The 15,820-nt window shown below is 38.8% G+C and overlaps 1 protein-coding gene across 1 annotated transcript in view; it reads right to left on the minus strand.

Moving 5' to 3' along the window:
- Nucleotides 1-683: 683 nt before the first annotated feature.
- LANCL3 (LanC like family member 3) overlaps nt 684-15,820 on the minus strand; it is a 35,771-nt gene continuing 20,634 nt past the window's right edge. Inside the window, exons 2-5 of the mRNA XM_058829253.1 lie at nt 10,420-10,543; nt 9,135-9,332; nt 7,975-8,182; nt 684-6,973 (exon numbers count right to left, since the gene is read on the minus strand). Coding sequence (XP_058685236.1) covers nt 6,814-6,973; nt 7,975-8,182; nt 9,135-9,332; nt 10,420-10,543 — 690 coding nt within the window. The 3' untranslated portion in view covers nt 684-6,813. The remainder of the gene's footprint in view (nt 6,974-7,974; nt 8,183-9,134; nt 9,333-10,419; nt 10,544-15,820) is intronic.

Below are 15,820 nucleotides of genomic sequence, written 5' to 3' on the forward strand. Positions count from 1 at the left end.
TCCTTGCCTGTTCCCAGGTAATTGCTGATCTGCATGTGGGGGTTAGCTATGGACCGGGGACCTACAGGAGTACAAGAAGGCGGCAAGATAAGGAGTCTGAGATGTCACTAATGGGATAACGCTACTGGCTACTTCTGCTTAACTGCTACTGTACTTTAATGCAATTTAGGGTGTCATGAGATTTGCACAAAAAATGCCAATAAACACGTGGCCACTTATTTAACTACTGCACTCGCAAATCTGGAGCTCAGCTCAAGTTGAGCTCAGCTCAAGTTGAGCTCAGCTCATGATGACAAAGATGGAAACATTGTTGTGGGCAGGCCTAGATTAATTCAATGCTTATGTCCTTCACTGGGAATGGAAAGGTGTTTCTGGAAAGGCAAGAGGCCATGAAAACTGAGATTTAAGCAGACTAGCAACAAAAACCTGGGGTGGGAAACGTTAATCTACAGGCCAAAAGCAATCTGTCTTGCCTTGTGGGAAACTACCATGAGGTGTTTTAGCTAAGCGCTGTGTACAGCTTGGATGATTTATCTCATTCTAAAATGATTTATTTTACTTTTGATAACCACTGAAAAGCTTTTGGAGCACTGAGTCATGACTATTCTGGAAGGAAGAGTTGCCAGCACTATGATAGATAAGTACAGAAATAAACAATCCAATGCAAAATCATACTGTTCAAGGTTGGACTTTTATTTAAGGCAAAATATAATCACAGCTTTAATATTCATAATATGGATATACACAGTTTGTTCTGCCACTATGAAGCTTTGTATTATCACTGCTTTTAAAAAGCTATAAAATCTAGTTTCTATCATAATCTACAATACAAAACTAATACAATAAACACATTCTGAAAGATCACAGTGTTTAAAATATTAGAAAAGCAGGGGTCCTGCTTTCAAACAATAAGGTGCATCTCTAAAGAATCAAATCAACCTTGATTCTACAGGCCTGTTACCACATCATGGCTGTGAATGGCTGTAACACTGAGAAATCAATCTAGGCTGTGGCACGTACTCAAGGAATGAACATCACACACTGGAATATACTGAATAATCAAGTGTCACCAACACAAACTAGTCATGAAATAATGCCATTTAAGTTCCCTGTACTTTTTATTTGTATTGGTATTCACGTATATTGCAGAGATATTGAGATAAAATGTATATAAATTGTTATCAAATAGGGCCCTGCATATGCAAACATCTTTGTTTTCCTCACACTATGCAAACAAGACTTACTAATTCCATGGGACTTATGTGTAAAGGAAAGTTTGTAGGGGTCTGGAATGACATAGTTTTACCCCTGTTTCACACATGTGGAAGGAGTTAACTTACATGCCTAGAATCAAATGGAGGTTCACCACTGACATCAGCAGGTGGCCTATCAGGCCCTAAAACGAGTGCAGGAGGTAAATTCAGTGGCAAAACCAGACCATTGTTAAAGGAAGTCCTCTCTTGTGTGGTCATGGTAATGAAGGTGGAAGCAGATTTAAATTTCTGGTCCAACAGCCTTTTTCTTCTATATGATGTAAAAATATATGTTGGACTAGAATCTGTTTTCTATTCCCTATAGGATATAATTGACTTAAGGACTTCTACATAGTCATATAATGCTGTTGCTAAATATCAGTACACTAAAATCTCATTATACCACTGGGCAAAATGAATTTTTAATTAATTTTCTGCCATTCTAGTTGGTATTGCTGTACTTGACCTAAATGCCTCCAATATTATCTTTGAGTCATGCAATGAACAAAGCCAAGGAACTCCCTTCTATGCATTAAAAATAAATATGGCCTTATGTATTTTCAAGCAGATTGCTAATTATAAATTAATTTTTTTTGAGAGAATGATGTAGAATTTCAAATATACAGGGTGTAGGACCAACGGTGACAGTAAAAGTCAAGTTTAATAATTCAAAGGCAGATTGAAAAGTTGGTGTTACTGGCTTCTTGAATGTAATTTTTAAACTGCCTCATCATGGAGAGTGCACATCACTTCTGTTCCATTAAAAGATAGGAGTAGGCAGTAGGTTCAGCTACAGGCAACTCCTTCACAGGCTAATGTTTTTTAACATTTGATGACTTTGCTATAATGGCAATGGAGTGCTGTTCAAGGCAGCTGAAACCTGCACAGTGCTTGCTTTACCACTACCTGTGCCATGAAACACTGTGCTATTCCCTTGGAAAATGCCTATTCACACCCCTAAATTGCTGTATTGTTTTGGGGCCCTGAGCATTTTTGGCTTATGGCTTTGAAATATGTTGTTCCCCTCATAGTGGGATTTTTGGTCATTTTCGTATTTCTTTTCAATTTAGCTTTCTGCTGCTACTGCTTAGTCTAAGACATATTTATATAAACTGAAATGTCTTCTCAGAGCAGTTCAGGCTGTGCTGCCAGCCAGCAATTGTCATTTCTTCAGAGCAAGATTACTCTTTGAAAATCTATAGGGCAACTTTAGTCCTGATATACTAATCTTCCTACAGATTAGAATATGCACTCATGCCAGTGAATATTCAAGGTATGTGGAAGATTACTGCACCTGAGATTTACTTGGCAGACCTCAGAGATCCAAAGAACAAGGATATATTCCCAAAATGCATGCATACACTAAAATAGGTCACTGTTGGCATAAAACATGCAATATGTTGGCAGATGCTGTAACTGTGTATGCAGAAAACTGTGAGTACAAAAACTTGATTGCTTACCAAAGTTTCCATTTGCACATATTGCCCCTCTACATTTCTGAATACAGCAGATACCTATGGTTCAGTTTTTTCCACAGTATTAAAAAAACCAATCAGTATTCTTGTCATGTTCTTTCCATGTCCGTATATAATCAGTATTAGAACATCAAAGTGGCATTACTTAATTTAACAGAGTAGCAATAAAGGTGATCCCTTTACTTGCATTCCCTTATGTATATTTCCCAGAACTATTTCAAAGTATATTTTGGAATGTTTAGCCATTTCACTTGGTTTCAATTGTCCTAACAGAACTGAAACACCAGAAGTGACCATGCTCCCTAGAAAATCTCTCTTTTATTTAATGAAGTAAAACAACAGTTACAGTTGTTACACAGGATAATGATTTTTCCTTAGCAGGTGGGATATGGCACAACCAGTGAGAAGAGACCATCTGGGAGCATAAAATAACATAATGCAAGTTAGTGGAACACCCTGCTTAAGCAAAATCAGTCAATCTTATTTTCAAGAACAAAAGACCTGGGCTGCTTCTTCAGCCTCCTCAAGTTATTCATTGGTTGGGAAACAAAGGCAGGGAAACTGAAGGCAACAATGATGCAAACAAAGCAGATATTGAAAGCAGTGGCACAAAAATGTTGTGAGTAGCAGGTAGAAATAAAGATATATTTGCTAGACTGTACTGTTGATAAAACCTATTGCATCTGGTTCTATGAATCCTGAAATCAATTGATCTGGACACTACAGACCTAGTTTCCCTCAAAATTATTCCCTGACAGTAATCTATGGATGGCAGGCTAAAAGTCATGAACAGTATATAGCTCCTTAAACAGAAGTGTAATCTACAGCTTTACTCACAAATAGCACCACACAAACACAGGTACATCACAAATAAGCACCAATACCCACATAATGCATCCTCTTTGCTTTAACAGCATAATCAGAAATACTATTATATCACTTAAATTTCTATTGCCTACACTTTAGAAACTAAACACAGCCAAGAAACTAATGTGCCAACATGACATAGTTACTGTGTTTTACACCCTGAAAGAGGCTTCTTGAGTTTCCCACAACAGTCTTTTGTCACAGCACCAGGGCAGAATCTGTTCAGGAATACCTTTTTCAGTCCATAAGGGCCCAATTCAGGAGCAGGAGGAGGCAGCATCCCATGGAGAAAGTCTAGCAAAGGTTGCAAGATTGATTTTTCAAAGCAGGAAGAAGGGTACACAGAGGACCTTACTTTTTATTACACTGGAAAGTGCTGACAGCTCTACTCAGGTTGCTGTTCTGTCAATGTCTTAAAAGCAAGAAATAAAGATTGCAACAGCACGTTTGTAACAGCATATATAGTACAGAGAGAAAATCAGGTAAGACAATATAGAGGGGAAAGATGAAAAAAACCCTGCACATTTAAGGAGCACCATATTCTAAAGAGCCCTGGGGTGTATTTGCACTGTGTTCAGAAGCTGTGACTGCAGCACATCTAGAAACCACCTTAACCCAGCCAGGTCAGGTAAGAAAAGCCACAAATCTCTGAGAGTGAGCTCAAACTGCCACATCTGATGAAAGAGATGAACAAATATGTTCCAAGATTTTTACCAGATGCATCCCAGGAGACTGGATGTTTGTGTGCTGCCCTTGCCAGAGTCAGTGCTGAGCTCACATAACCTGAAGAGATGTTTGGGATCTAGATTTCAAAAACTGGGTGGTTCTGTGAGTTTTCTCATTGTTGAATGGACTAACTCTTACTCAAATAACTGTTTTCTTTCTCTCTCCAAAACATGTGGCTTACTATACAAAGAATGGTTGTGTGGGGACAGGAGATCTGTTTTGCCCGTGAGGTTGATCACAGCACAGAGAAGATCAGAGTCTCCTCTGAATGTGAATTGGAAGAAATTCTACAATGAGAGACAGACACACAGGAAAAACACTGAGCTCAATGTTTATATCCTGGCATTTGTTAAGAATCCCATTTAAAAGAAGTGGATAGGCCAAGTTTTACCTTCCTTAAACTTTTCTTTAAGAAGGTTAAGAAGCTATGAAATATAGGAGCCAAATGTGTTACAGGAACCAACTAGATAAAAAATCCTAATGAATTTGGGATCTTTGCTAGTGACAATTGACTTTGCTCTGGTCTAACAGGAGCATTTCCACAGGGCTGGGCAGAGCACACTCCCATATCCATTGACTTTTTGATTCAGTCTCATGTGTACACCCTCCCTATGGAATTCATCCCTCTGTGTGCACACATCCCACTGCTCAGAGTAACCAAGTGACTTTAGTGGCTTTCTTAAAAGACCAGTTAACCTTTTAACTAATGTGTTTTAATAAACTCATAAATGTATAGAGTTTTAACATTTCCATTCACTAAAAGATACCTAAATTCTTGACAAACTGATACAGAACTGCACTGCTTTATTCATCATTGGAATATGGTTATTTCTATGATTAAGTAATTAATTAGAGCCGCACAGTGCAAGACAGAGTAACAGAAATCCTTATCTGCAGCTCATAATAATGCAAGGCATCTCATTAAAATAACAGTGGCAAGAGCAGGAAGGGATTATTATATTAAAATGTGGAAGGACTGCAAGCTCCAACTTATAGCCTGATCAAAGCCCACTGAAATGAAATGGGAACTTTAATCCATTAGGCATTAAAAATAAAGAAATTGTAATCTCCTCCAGCTGAGAATGCAGGAAGAGGGACTGCATTATTTGGCAGTGCATGTACAGCAGCTTTTTCTCTCTGACTTCAGTTTTTAACATATTGGTTTTCCCGATTTGTCTTTACAGACATTATTCCCATATAAATAAAATTAAATAAATAGTAAATGTATTTTAAATACAGATATTAATTTTCTATTTTAAGTACAAACCTATGTTAGTGTTTTCTTTAGCTTTCAAGTACCATGTCATCATATCTACAATACATAGAAAACAGCATATAATTGCAAGTATATGTGCTAGTGCAACTAGTATTGAGCAACCCATTTATTTATATCTAAATTATTTTCTAGCTAAAAATCATTTGGGCATATACATTATTTTGCTAACTAGGAAAAAAAGCAATTTTGAATTTTGTTATCAGTTTTTTTCTGAGGATCAATATGCCATCCCAGGATTGTAATCACTTTGCAGGGTTCATAGTGAAGAATTCATCAAGGAAAATAGGTTTTCCATCGACTAAAACACTTAGGGTACTGTTCAGAAATGCTGCTAAAAGTAATTAATTTTTAAAGGAATCTTTTGTATCACTGAATGATACTTATCTAGCAATGCTGTACCACGAAGAAAGCATCTGCCTGCTGTATCCTTACTACAGAACTTTTTAATCCAAGTCTTCTTCATGGCTTCCATGTGGCTGGGAAAGTACTGACAAGACATGACACAGTTACAGTAGATCAGAAAGGAGACCAGCTCCCTGCCACAGACTGAGCTCTAAAAGGAAGGGTCCAATTCAGTGCTCATTTACCCACGTGAGACCCCACTGAAAGAACTGTGAAACTGCAGCCTGAACACACAGCTATCTATGAAACTACCTTTATATGCATGATATAAGGACCAAAGAGCTCAAAGATACAGATTTTCCTAATACATGTTACTAAAACTAGCAGACGTGGTTTAAGTAAAAAAATCCCAGATTTTGCCTTTGGCAAGTGCAGTGACATGTCTACAACACCCTCCCCAGTTAGTGCATTGCTCCATGAATTGTTTTTGCAGGACCCTTTTTAAAACCTACTGGGTGCATCACTGTTTCTTCTTTGCACATCCCTGCAATTCTAGCTTGCCTTTTTTTCCACCAAATTAAAAATTTGATAATGCCCCTTTCTCTCTCATTTGAATACTTAGATAAATATCTACAACACCAGATTCAATCAGCTCCCCCAATTTTTTTCCCCCCTGACCCATTTATTTTGACCACACACTTTCCCACCCCCAAGCCCCAGTGTGTGTTGTTTTTGATCTGCCTCCCAGCTGCATTAAGGCTAGCATTAGTGGTACCCCGTCTGGTTTTGTAAATAGCCTGTCTTGAAAAGTAAGTGGAACTGCAGGTGCCCTCTCCCACTACCTCTGGGATGTGGCCCTGGAGAACACCAGTCTTTAGACAAAGACACTGAAGAGAGGAAACTCGGCTTGGTTGGGTTGCAGCAAGTCAGTCAGGAAACACACAGTTCCTGAAAAACCTTCATACAGACTATATATGCTTTCTAGTGCCCGGGAACCAGACTTAAATTCTTCTGTAAATAAGAATTCTGCAAACCTAAGACAGAGAAAAAAAAGTTTGTTATTACTTTATGTCCCTCTGTGTCTATTTGTTGTTTGGAAGCATCATTTTAGTAACATTCAGCAATTAAAAAAAAAATATAGGACAATCAGTATTTAACCTTTTCTGCAAATCTGACACTATCCAATTTCTACAAGAAGCTGAAAGAGACAAACCTTTATAATCTGTGCATGCATTATGCTTGTTTAAGAGCTATAAACATTTTCTGATTTCTGTAAGACGTATCATTAAACAAATACTTTTGGATAACTTTTAGGATGCAAGCAATGTTTCACATCAATGCGAAAAATTCTCTAATTCTGAAATAACTACATAAATTTAAAAAATAAGCAAAGGGCTGAAAATCAGTCATCTTATTAGTATACCACTTCAACTTTTATTCTGTGCTGTAAAGTCAACAATAACAAACATGGCATACTATGTTTTTAAACAGGTACAGTAAACTAGAGATACATAGTTAAAGATGACTGCAGCACTGTGATAGAATTTTCACTGGACCACATGTGCTTGCATCCAGACAAAACAGAACTAACCCCACTAGCTAAGCTAAAGGTGGGAATGATAAATTTAAAAAATACAAAATAACTGCACACCACATCCTATACTTACTTTCCACTTTTAATAGTATGGAATATGTTAAATGCTCTGAAAAAAATCATAACAAATCATGTTTTACTCTACTCCTGGACTTGGCTACACAGCTTGTCTGAGCTCTGCCATCACATCAGGATGAGACCTTGACACACGTGATTCCCCCACATCCCAGTTCCCTTTGAAGAAACAGAGGCTCTTGGGCAGGGAGGGAGCCTGGAACGAGACTGCAGAGCTCCCAGAGAGTGCACCCACCCCAGAACTTACGGCTAGAATTGACCCTGAAGCTTAAACACTTGGCTTACATCTGAGGGTGGTGATCACTGCTTTATATGTTCCCGAAACTTTCTGGTATTACCCTAAATCCAGAAGACAGGAATGCTCACCTTTGTGCCCTGTATATGTATTTGGAGTTCCCAGTGAGCCTGTACAGCAGCAGGAACACGTAAGCACTACCAGCCACCCCGTGGCATATTCCAGGGCCCTTCTTCAGCAGGCCTTTCTGCCAGGTGAGCTCTCCACAGCGGATACAAGTGTCCAGATATTGAGGCTTCTTGGAAACCAGGTAAGCTTTGGCAAACAGATATGCAATGCCTAGGTAAAAGAGCAGTGAGTGTCTTTTGTATTAAGCACACCAAGGGTTTCACAGCACACATAAGAAAATAAAGACTTCTACACTAAAAAACTGCAGTCTCGTGCTCTACACATGTCAGTGTAGCCTCTAAACGTTCCATGTGGATGGGGGAGTATCTGCTATGCTAAAATCACACAGTAAGGTGTATCCTGTGACAACACTTTCAATTTTTCCAAGTCATTATTGAATTCCAGGGTTTACTCTAACATTCCCAGACCTTCGTCATTTTAAAAGAGCAGTCACATTTCTGCCTTTGAACAGTAAACTCTTAACACTGTCTTCTATTGGCTCCAAATCACCATTCATCTCACCTGCTTACTGACAGAAACACAAGGATGGGCAAGATAATTTCTAACATTGGAAACAGATGCAAACTTTTACTAAATGAGAAAAAAAATCACTTTTTTTTTCCCCAATGAGACCTACACTGCTTTATTCTAGTTGTACACAGTTATACATACTAACTTCTGCTAAAAAAAACCTATTTGGCATATTTTTAGAGGGAATTGAAATAAATGAATCATAATCTTCACTAGAGAACTCACAGCTCAGTTCACAGTAACCTTATGAGAATGCACATGACACATAACCAACGCAAGTGCCTCAGGAAGTGTTTAGCTGACTTGTGGTCTGAATTTAACAAACACTGGAGTAGCTGAAGTGTTCTTGTAAGCTACATGTGTTATTACCCAAGAACAGTGATGGGATAAAACCTGGATTCCCCAGGTTTTTCTGGGGAAGGACAATAGCAATTAATGAATTTCCGCATCTCTAAGTGTAACTTCTTTCTGTCCATCAGCGTTTTCACTTTGGTCAAATTTAATTTGAGATTATCTTCTACACGGAATCACCTAAAGTGAGAAAGCAATGTGATCAGCATCTGGCTATGCATAGCATCAATGGGAAAAGAACCTGGAGCTCCATGGCACCAGTGCACCAGCTCGTTCTCCCGCTCGATTGTCTCCCCCAGCTCGGGGGGCCAGTTGCTGTTCTGTTCCTGGTCCATCAGGAAATCCACACTCTGCCACACGAGCTCCTGATCTGCTGGCTGCAGGTACTCATAATAGGAGAGCAACATCTGCAGGATTGAGGAAAGCCCATGTGCTGCACCTGCAAAGAACAGAAACAATTGAATTAGAGTGTGGATTTAGGTTCTGTATGCACCTAACTGCAACTTTCCCTTGGGACAGATTTCCTTGTCAAGAGCATGGCTCCTTTGTCTTCTTCATGCATACTGGAATAGTGCTTGGATTAAAAGATTTCTAGGTGCATAACACCATATTTTACTACTATATTTTACTACTTCTGTCATTTCCAGTTCCTCTAGCTTTGCAAAAATATGTATGAATTCCTTCTGCTCTCACTCTGATATGACTGAAACTCACTCTATGAAGTTAAACTGAACCTGAACTGAATAGTGTTTCAAGGTGTTACTCTTCTTGACACACTGCTGAATCTGGGCCATATATTTGCATTTGCTGAATGCAAATTGAAACTGGGCCATAAATGGGTATTTCCCAGTTACTGACTGACACTATCAGTGAGCTAACACCTACATTTCAGTGCAAGAACTGTCTGTACCTGCCAGGGTCTGTGGAACACACCACTCAGGGACTGCTCTCTCTGCTCTCCTGCCAGGGAACTGCAAACCAATGCACACTTTCTGCAGTGATACTGAGCCATGAGAACCCCACGAGGGCCCTCCTCAGTGGCCTTTCACCAGAGCTTCAGGTGAGCTCCAACCAAGCTGCCTGTGAGTGGAGCAGCTCACCGTGTGCCTGAGTCGCACTGCTACGGCCAAAACCACCCTGCCAGGTCTGGCAGGGCAGCAGCAGCAGCTCCCAGAGAACATCCCTGACAGTGCCCTGAGGAACCTGCTCCACACAGGCACAGACACCACACCCCTCCCTGCCTCTGCTGGCAAGACAGATTTATTTACCAGGGCAGAAAGAAGAGGGAATGAAGCTGCTCCCCTGCTGCAGCACAGGCTCCTCTTGCATTCCCCAGTGCTCAGCAGCACCAGCTCTTCCCTCCAGCTCTCCTCAGTCCCACTGCACAGTTTTAGGAGGTTGGATGGTCCCAATGGGTTCAGGAAAAATCCCACACAGTAGATTTTATGTATTTTATTTCTGAAGTGCCTACTAGCTGAGCATCTCCACACAGCACACTCTCCGAAGTGTTGGTGTGTTTTACTCACCAAGATACTCTGTTCCATAGTAGGAATACATCAGTGGGACTGGTTTCCTCTTCTTCACCGCATACTGTTTTCCTGATTCTAGTATGGCCAGGCAAATCGATTTAATTTGTGCTGCGGTCAGCACCTAAACAGAAACATCAAACAAACATCAAGTCTATTATAATGATTTCATTTTTAAGACATTTTTCAGGACTCTGTTTTTTTGCCAGTGCACAGGATGCAATACTGCCTTTAATCTTATAAATATGCTGTAATGTACATCATTATTAGGAGTTCCTTACATAACACAGTTGATTTGCATAATGTTTCTCCAAACCAGAGTTTCATCCTGTCTCAGGAAGTGAATGTCAAATCTTTAGCTGCACAGATGAGGTGAAAAGAGGCCCTCTCAGAGTCTTTCCTTCCCAGAGATCCTTCAGTCTGATGGAAGCTGACAACAAGCAGCAGGCAAGCTGCAGAACGGCAGCCTCCAGACTGGGGGAAGAGGCATTAGAAGAAAAGAAAGGAAAATATTAAAGAAGTAAATGTTACAGGCTTTATTGGGACACACTAGACAGATATTTCTATAGATGAGATTTTTTTAAAAAAAAGGAAGCAAGGAAGAGTTACTGAATTATTCCTAAATTACTGAAAATCACTACTATGTATGAGGGTAGAGAAACCTCTTGTAAAAGAACCAGCCTTTCTTAATACAAGAAAATGCTAAGAAAAATGAAGTGCAAGACAGGCTTCTATGAAGATAGGCCAGCTATGCTTGTGGGACTTTAGCATCACAAACAGGTTAATGCAGTCCCTAAAAATGACTTGGCTCTTACAGGTGTCAGAAGTAAGATGGACAAATCATGTATTTCACCAGACATGAACTTTTCCATGTTAATGATCTAAAGCATTCAGTGAGAAATCAATTGTACAGGTTTTAACTACAACTCTAATTACATGCAATTCCCTGCAATCACCAGCAATGTCCTGTGTCAACCACACTTGGACATTACTGAACAATACCTAGGCCAATTAAATTATTTAACCAAAGAGTGGTTTCAGCTTTAGGGGAAAGCCCATATGGCAGCAGTACTTTGAAGAAATATATTTCAACTTGTGAAAAGAGAACTGAGAAAGCAAAAAGGAAAAATTATATAGAAAAAAAAAAAAAAGAGGCTGTACAAATAGTCTTGACAAGATAAACAGCAATCCTAAAATTAACTGGAATATCAGAATAATGTATTTGAAATGTTTCTGAACACATTTGGGTTTGCTATAATTTTTATTATCATAGGATTTACAATTACTTCTTCAAGTTTAAAAAATACTGATAGCTTTAATACAGAGACAACATCTGTTATAAACTGTATTTTCTCATTTGGACTGTAAAAGATGCTACAGATAATTAATGTCATTAAAACTTGACTGACAACTAATGGCTGAAAGATTTTGTTCGTGTGTCTCACCTTGCTTCATGATAACAAGGGATTTTTTACAGCTGCTCCAAATGACACTGGTATTTGTACAACCTGGAGAACAACCTAGTTCTCATCTTGATTAGTGTTCTTTAATGTTACTGCAGTAGAATTAAATAAGCCATTAGCATCTGGAGACTTCACTCATTTCCAGTCATTTTTAAATTAATTGTTTTAGCTGCACAGAATTTAAAGAGATGGATTGAATCTTAAACAAATGAGAGCAAAGACATGGTGAGAAAGACTGAATTTTCTCCAGAGCTGTCGTTTTACTGTCTTGAAATTTAGGACCTACTCCTCTGAATTCCATACCTTGTAAAAGCATTAATAAGGTCATCCTTTAAAAATAAATGTGAAGGATAAGTTCTACTAATTGTAATTCTGAAAGGCAAAAGCATGTGGGTTAGAAAACTCTTAATCAGTTCATTTTCTGTATGTAATTATTCCTTCACTTGATATTATCAACTAGCTTTCAATACAAACCATGTTTTGCTAAGTTTATTTTTATGTTCAGAACATTTAATTTTTAAATTGAACTAATGACTGTTTTAGAATGCTGATTGTGGTTTTAAATGTAAACTTCTACCCAAATCCAGCCTTTCACAGTGCTGCATAAAGATGTATCAGCTAGATAAGAATGCACTGTTCACTGTTTTTTAATATAAAGTGTAAAAAGTCAAAACACTTGAGCACTATGAATACCTGAGTCTATACATAGTATATCCTTTTGGCTGGCTTAATGAAATATGCTAATGAATGTCACTCTTTTTCAGAATGCAAAAGCAGCCCATATGCAAAGACAGATGAAAAATGGTATTTAAAAGCATGAGTGAATGGTAGAAATCAACCCACCTAATCCACTTCCACATGACCAAAGAAAATGGGAAAGAAAATGACCTGTGTATCTTGAAAACAACCTTATTTCTGGCCTCTTGGCCTGATCTGTGGGCTTACACCAGGTAGGTGTGTCCTAACTAACAGCTAAATAAATTGATCCTTATGTTGACTACAAATAACCTCTTACCAAGTCACCCAATCCACAGTCATTGTAGGGTTGCTGCCTGCTTCCCAAAACACTTAAGGATGAAGGATTTGCATTATTGCTCCTTATTCTGGGAAATGGTTGACTGGAACAGAAACTCTCACCATCACTATCAGTGGCCTGCCAAAGGCTGAATAATCAGCAATCACATTTAAGATCTGCATTGGTTTGACATTTTCACTTTAACAAATTTTGTGTTAAAAACTCCTTAGATTTCTGTCACCTTACAAAAAAACCCCTCAAACCAGTGGCTTGTCTCTGTATACTCCCTCACAGTATCTTTAACAAAATAGCTGAATCTTATGACCAAAACAAGAATCATAAAATACATTAATCATAACCACAGACGGTGCAGCTGTGGTCCTACCAACTTCATTTTCCTTTCAGCGAAGCTGCAATGCCTCCTTGTCCCTGGGAATTACTGAAGTAATGTTTAATTAGGGACAGAAAAGAAACAGACTGATCATCCTCAGGCTTTGAAAGGATAAATTGTATATTGATATCGTCCTCTGGAGCCATCAGATGCTTTGATGCAGAATAAAACCAATATGAGAATATGCTACCTAGAAAAAAATTTCATGCTTGAGATAAGATACATATTTTGAGAATATAAGCATAGGTAAAATTACTCTTTATCATGTCAGTACTTGAATGAAAGACTAAAGATGCTAAAAGATATATTGCTAGTGCTTTAAAATTTCACCTAATTCCTTTTTGTATTCTTAGACATCACAACCTGTTCTACCACAGAATAAAAGAATGGTTTGGGTTGGAGGGCACCTTAAAGGCCATTCCAAGTCTCCCACCATGGGTAGGGACACCTTCTACTAGACCAGGCTGCTCAAAGCCTCATCTAACCTGGCTTTGAACATCATCTCCACAGCAACATGTTCCAGTGTCTCACCACCCTCAGAGCAAGGAATTTCTTCCTAATATTTAGACCAAACTTGCATTCTTTCAGTTTAAAGCCATTCCTCCTTGTCCTGTCACTGCATGTCCATGTAAAAAGCCCCTCTCAAGCTTTCAGCTATTTATCACACACCTCATACCTGTTCCTTTTCCTGGATAAGTAGAGGTGGCCTTCCCACTTCAGTCAAAAGAGGTGATTTTGTCTCAGTTGATGCTAGAAATGATCACTTTAGTCTCCTCACTAGACTGAAGTTTGGAATGCATGCATTCCGCATTCTCCCTGCACTTTTTGTATCAATTGGTTGCTGCAGTTGTTTTCTATTCTACATCAATGTCCAGTGATGCTGAGTGCTGCCAAATAACTGCTCCATTCACACTGGTGATGGCTACATTTCCACGTACCTGTTACTTTAAACAACACAGGCAGCACTGTAATACCTTTTATTTGTACCACTGTCTGTGTCTAGGAGCCTGACTTGCAGTAAAAAAAGCCACTGTGATTGTTCATAAAGTCTCTCCATTTTTCTCTGGTGCCACTGCAGACAATATGCTTTTTCCCATAAAGGCACTCCACAATTTTGTGAATTATTTAAGGCAGGTCCTTAATTCAGTAAATCCCTGTTAAAAGCCAGCCAGGAAATGCTTTGTCTACAGCAATCAAAGAGCATCATTCTGGCTTTTTGTTAGCAGTCTCTCACCTGAGATTGTTTAGTTGGAAGTCAGTAATTTCACAACTCTTTTTAATCTACTAAAAGAGATTTTGCAATTATTGGTTATGACAGTGCTAAGCCCCATGTATGTATTTTTGAAAACTGCAGACAGAAATCTTGACCTTGAAGATTAGGCAGAAAGCAGCAGGATGAGCTCTTCTGATTAGAGTAACGTTTTTTATTCCTCTGAATGCTCGTACAAACCCCTTGGCTCATTTTGAAAACCACTGCTACATCAAACTGCATAGTGTATGGAGTGTATTTGATGACTGTAAGCTTTTAATTCTTTTAACAGGTCTGTATTTATTTCCTTAGAGCTCTTTCCTGTGACAGAAGGCATTACTGAAGCCAAGTATCATTATCTTTTGATAGATGCATAAGCACTTTCAGGAGGTAACAGCTACAGTTACATTATTATGAAAAAAACCTATGCACATAAAAACATTTTATTATGCACCTAACACGTCAGGTTACATTTCTAAAAAGCCATTTACATGAATTTGATTGTACACTTCTTCTGATGCCGTACAAAGTGTCAAAACAGCTGAAGAAAATGGGTCAGTCTGCAAAAAACATAACAGGAGCTTTGCACTTCTCTCCTATGCTGGTAGCCCAGCAGAGGGAGCTTGTGAATTAGTTATAATAATCCAAAATACTGCAAAAAAAGATATACATAATTTTGTTCAGCAGGACAGCAGATGCTGGAGTCAGCTCAGTAATTTCATACTTACTGCAGCACATGGTATTTAAGCTCATTCCTTAAGCTAGATCTTTTCATGATAAAGACAGGGACTGGCATTGTTCAGGAACCTTTCCATGCAATGTCACAGCCAGGTTTTTGTCTTTTTTAGCAGGTACAACAGTAGGGTCTGCCTCCCCTTAGTGTTATTCCAGTGTGATTGATGTACCTCTCCTGCAGCACAGTGGGAAACCCAGCTCCAAGTACACAGACACAGAAGCTCATGAGTTTTCTTCCTCGTGAGCACTGTCAAGTACACCCTTCTTTTAAAGATAAAAATATATATGGTTTTAAAGCTTCTGAAAACTGGTCAGTAAATTAGATCAGTTCCAGAAGTACTGTACCTAACACAGTCTGTTTGATGCTGTAATATCACCATGTATTGTCTTGAGAGTGTACTTCCCTGAATTTCTCATACTAACACAGCTATGCAGTGTGCTCAGACTCAGAACAGGCTGGATCCGATGATCTCAGATCTCTTTTTTAACCTAATTGTTTCTAGGATTTTGTAATTATGCAAGCAACCACATAGTTCCTCCTACAATTT

Source organism: Poecile atricapillus, chromosome 1 (assembly GCF_030490865.1).
Source record: "Poecile atricapillus isolate bPoeAtr1 chromosome 1, bPoeAtr1.hap1, whole genome shotgun sequence".
NCBI lineage: Eukaryota > Metazoa > Chordata > Aves > Passeriformes > Paridae > Poecile > Poecile atricapillus.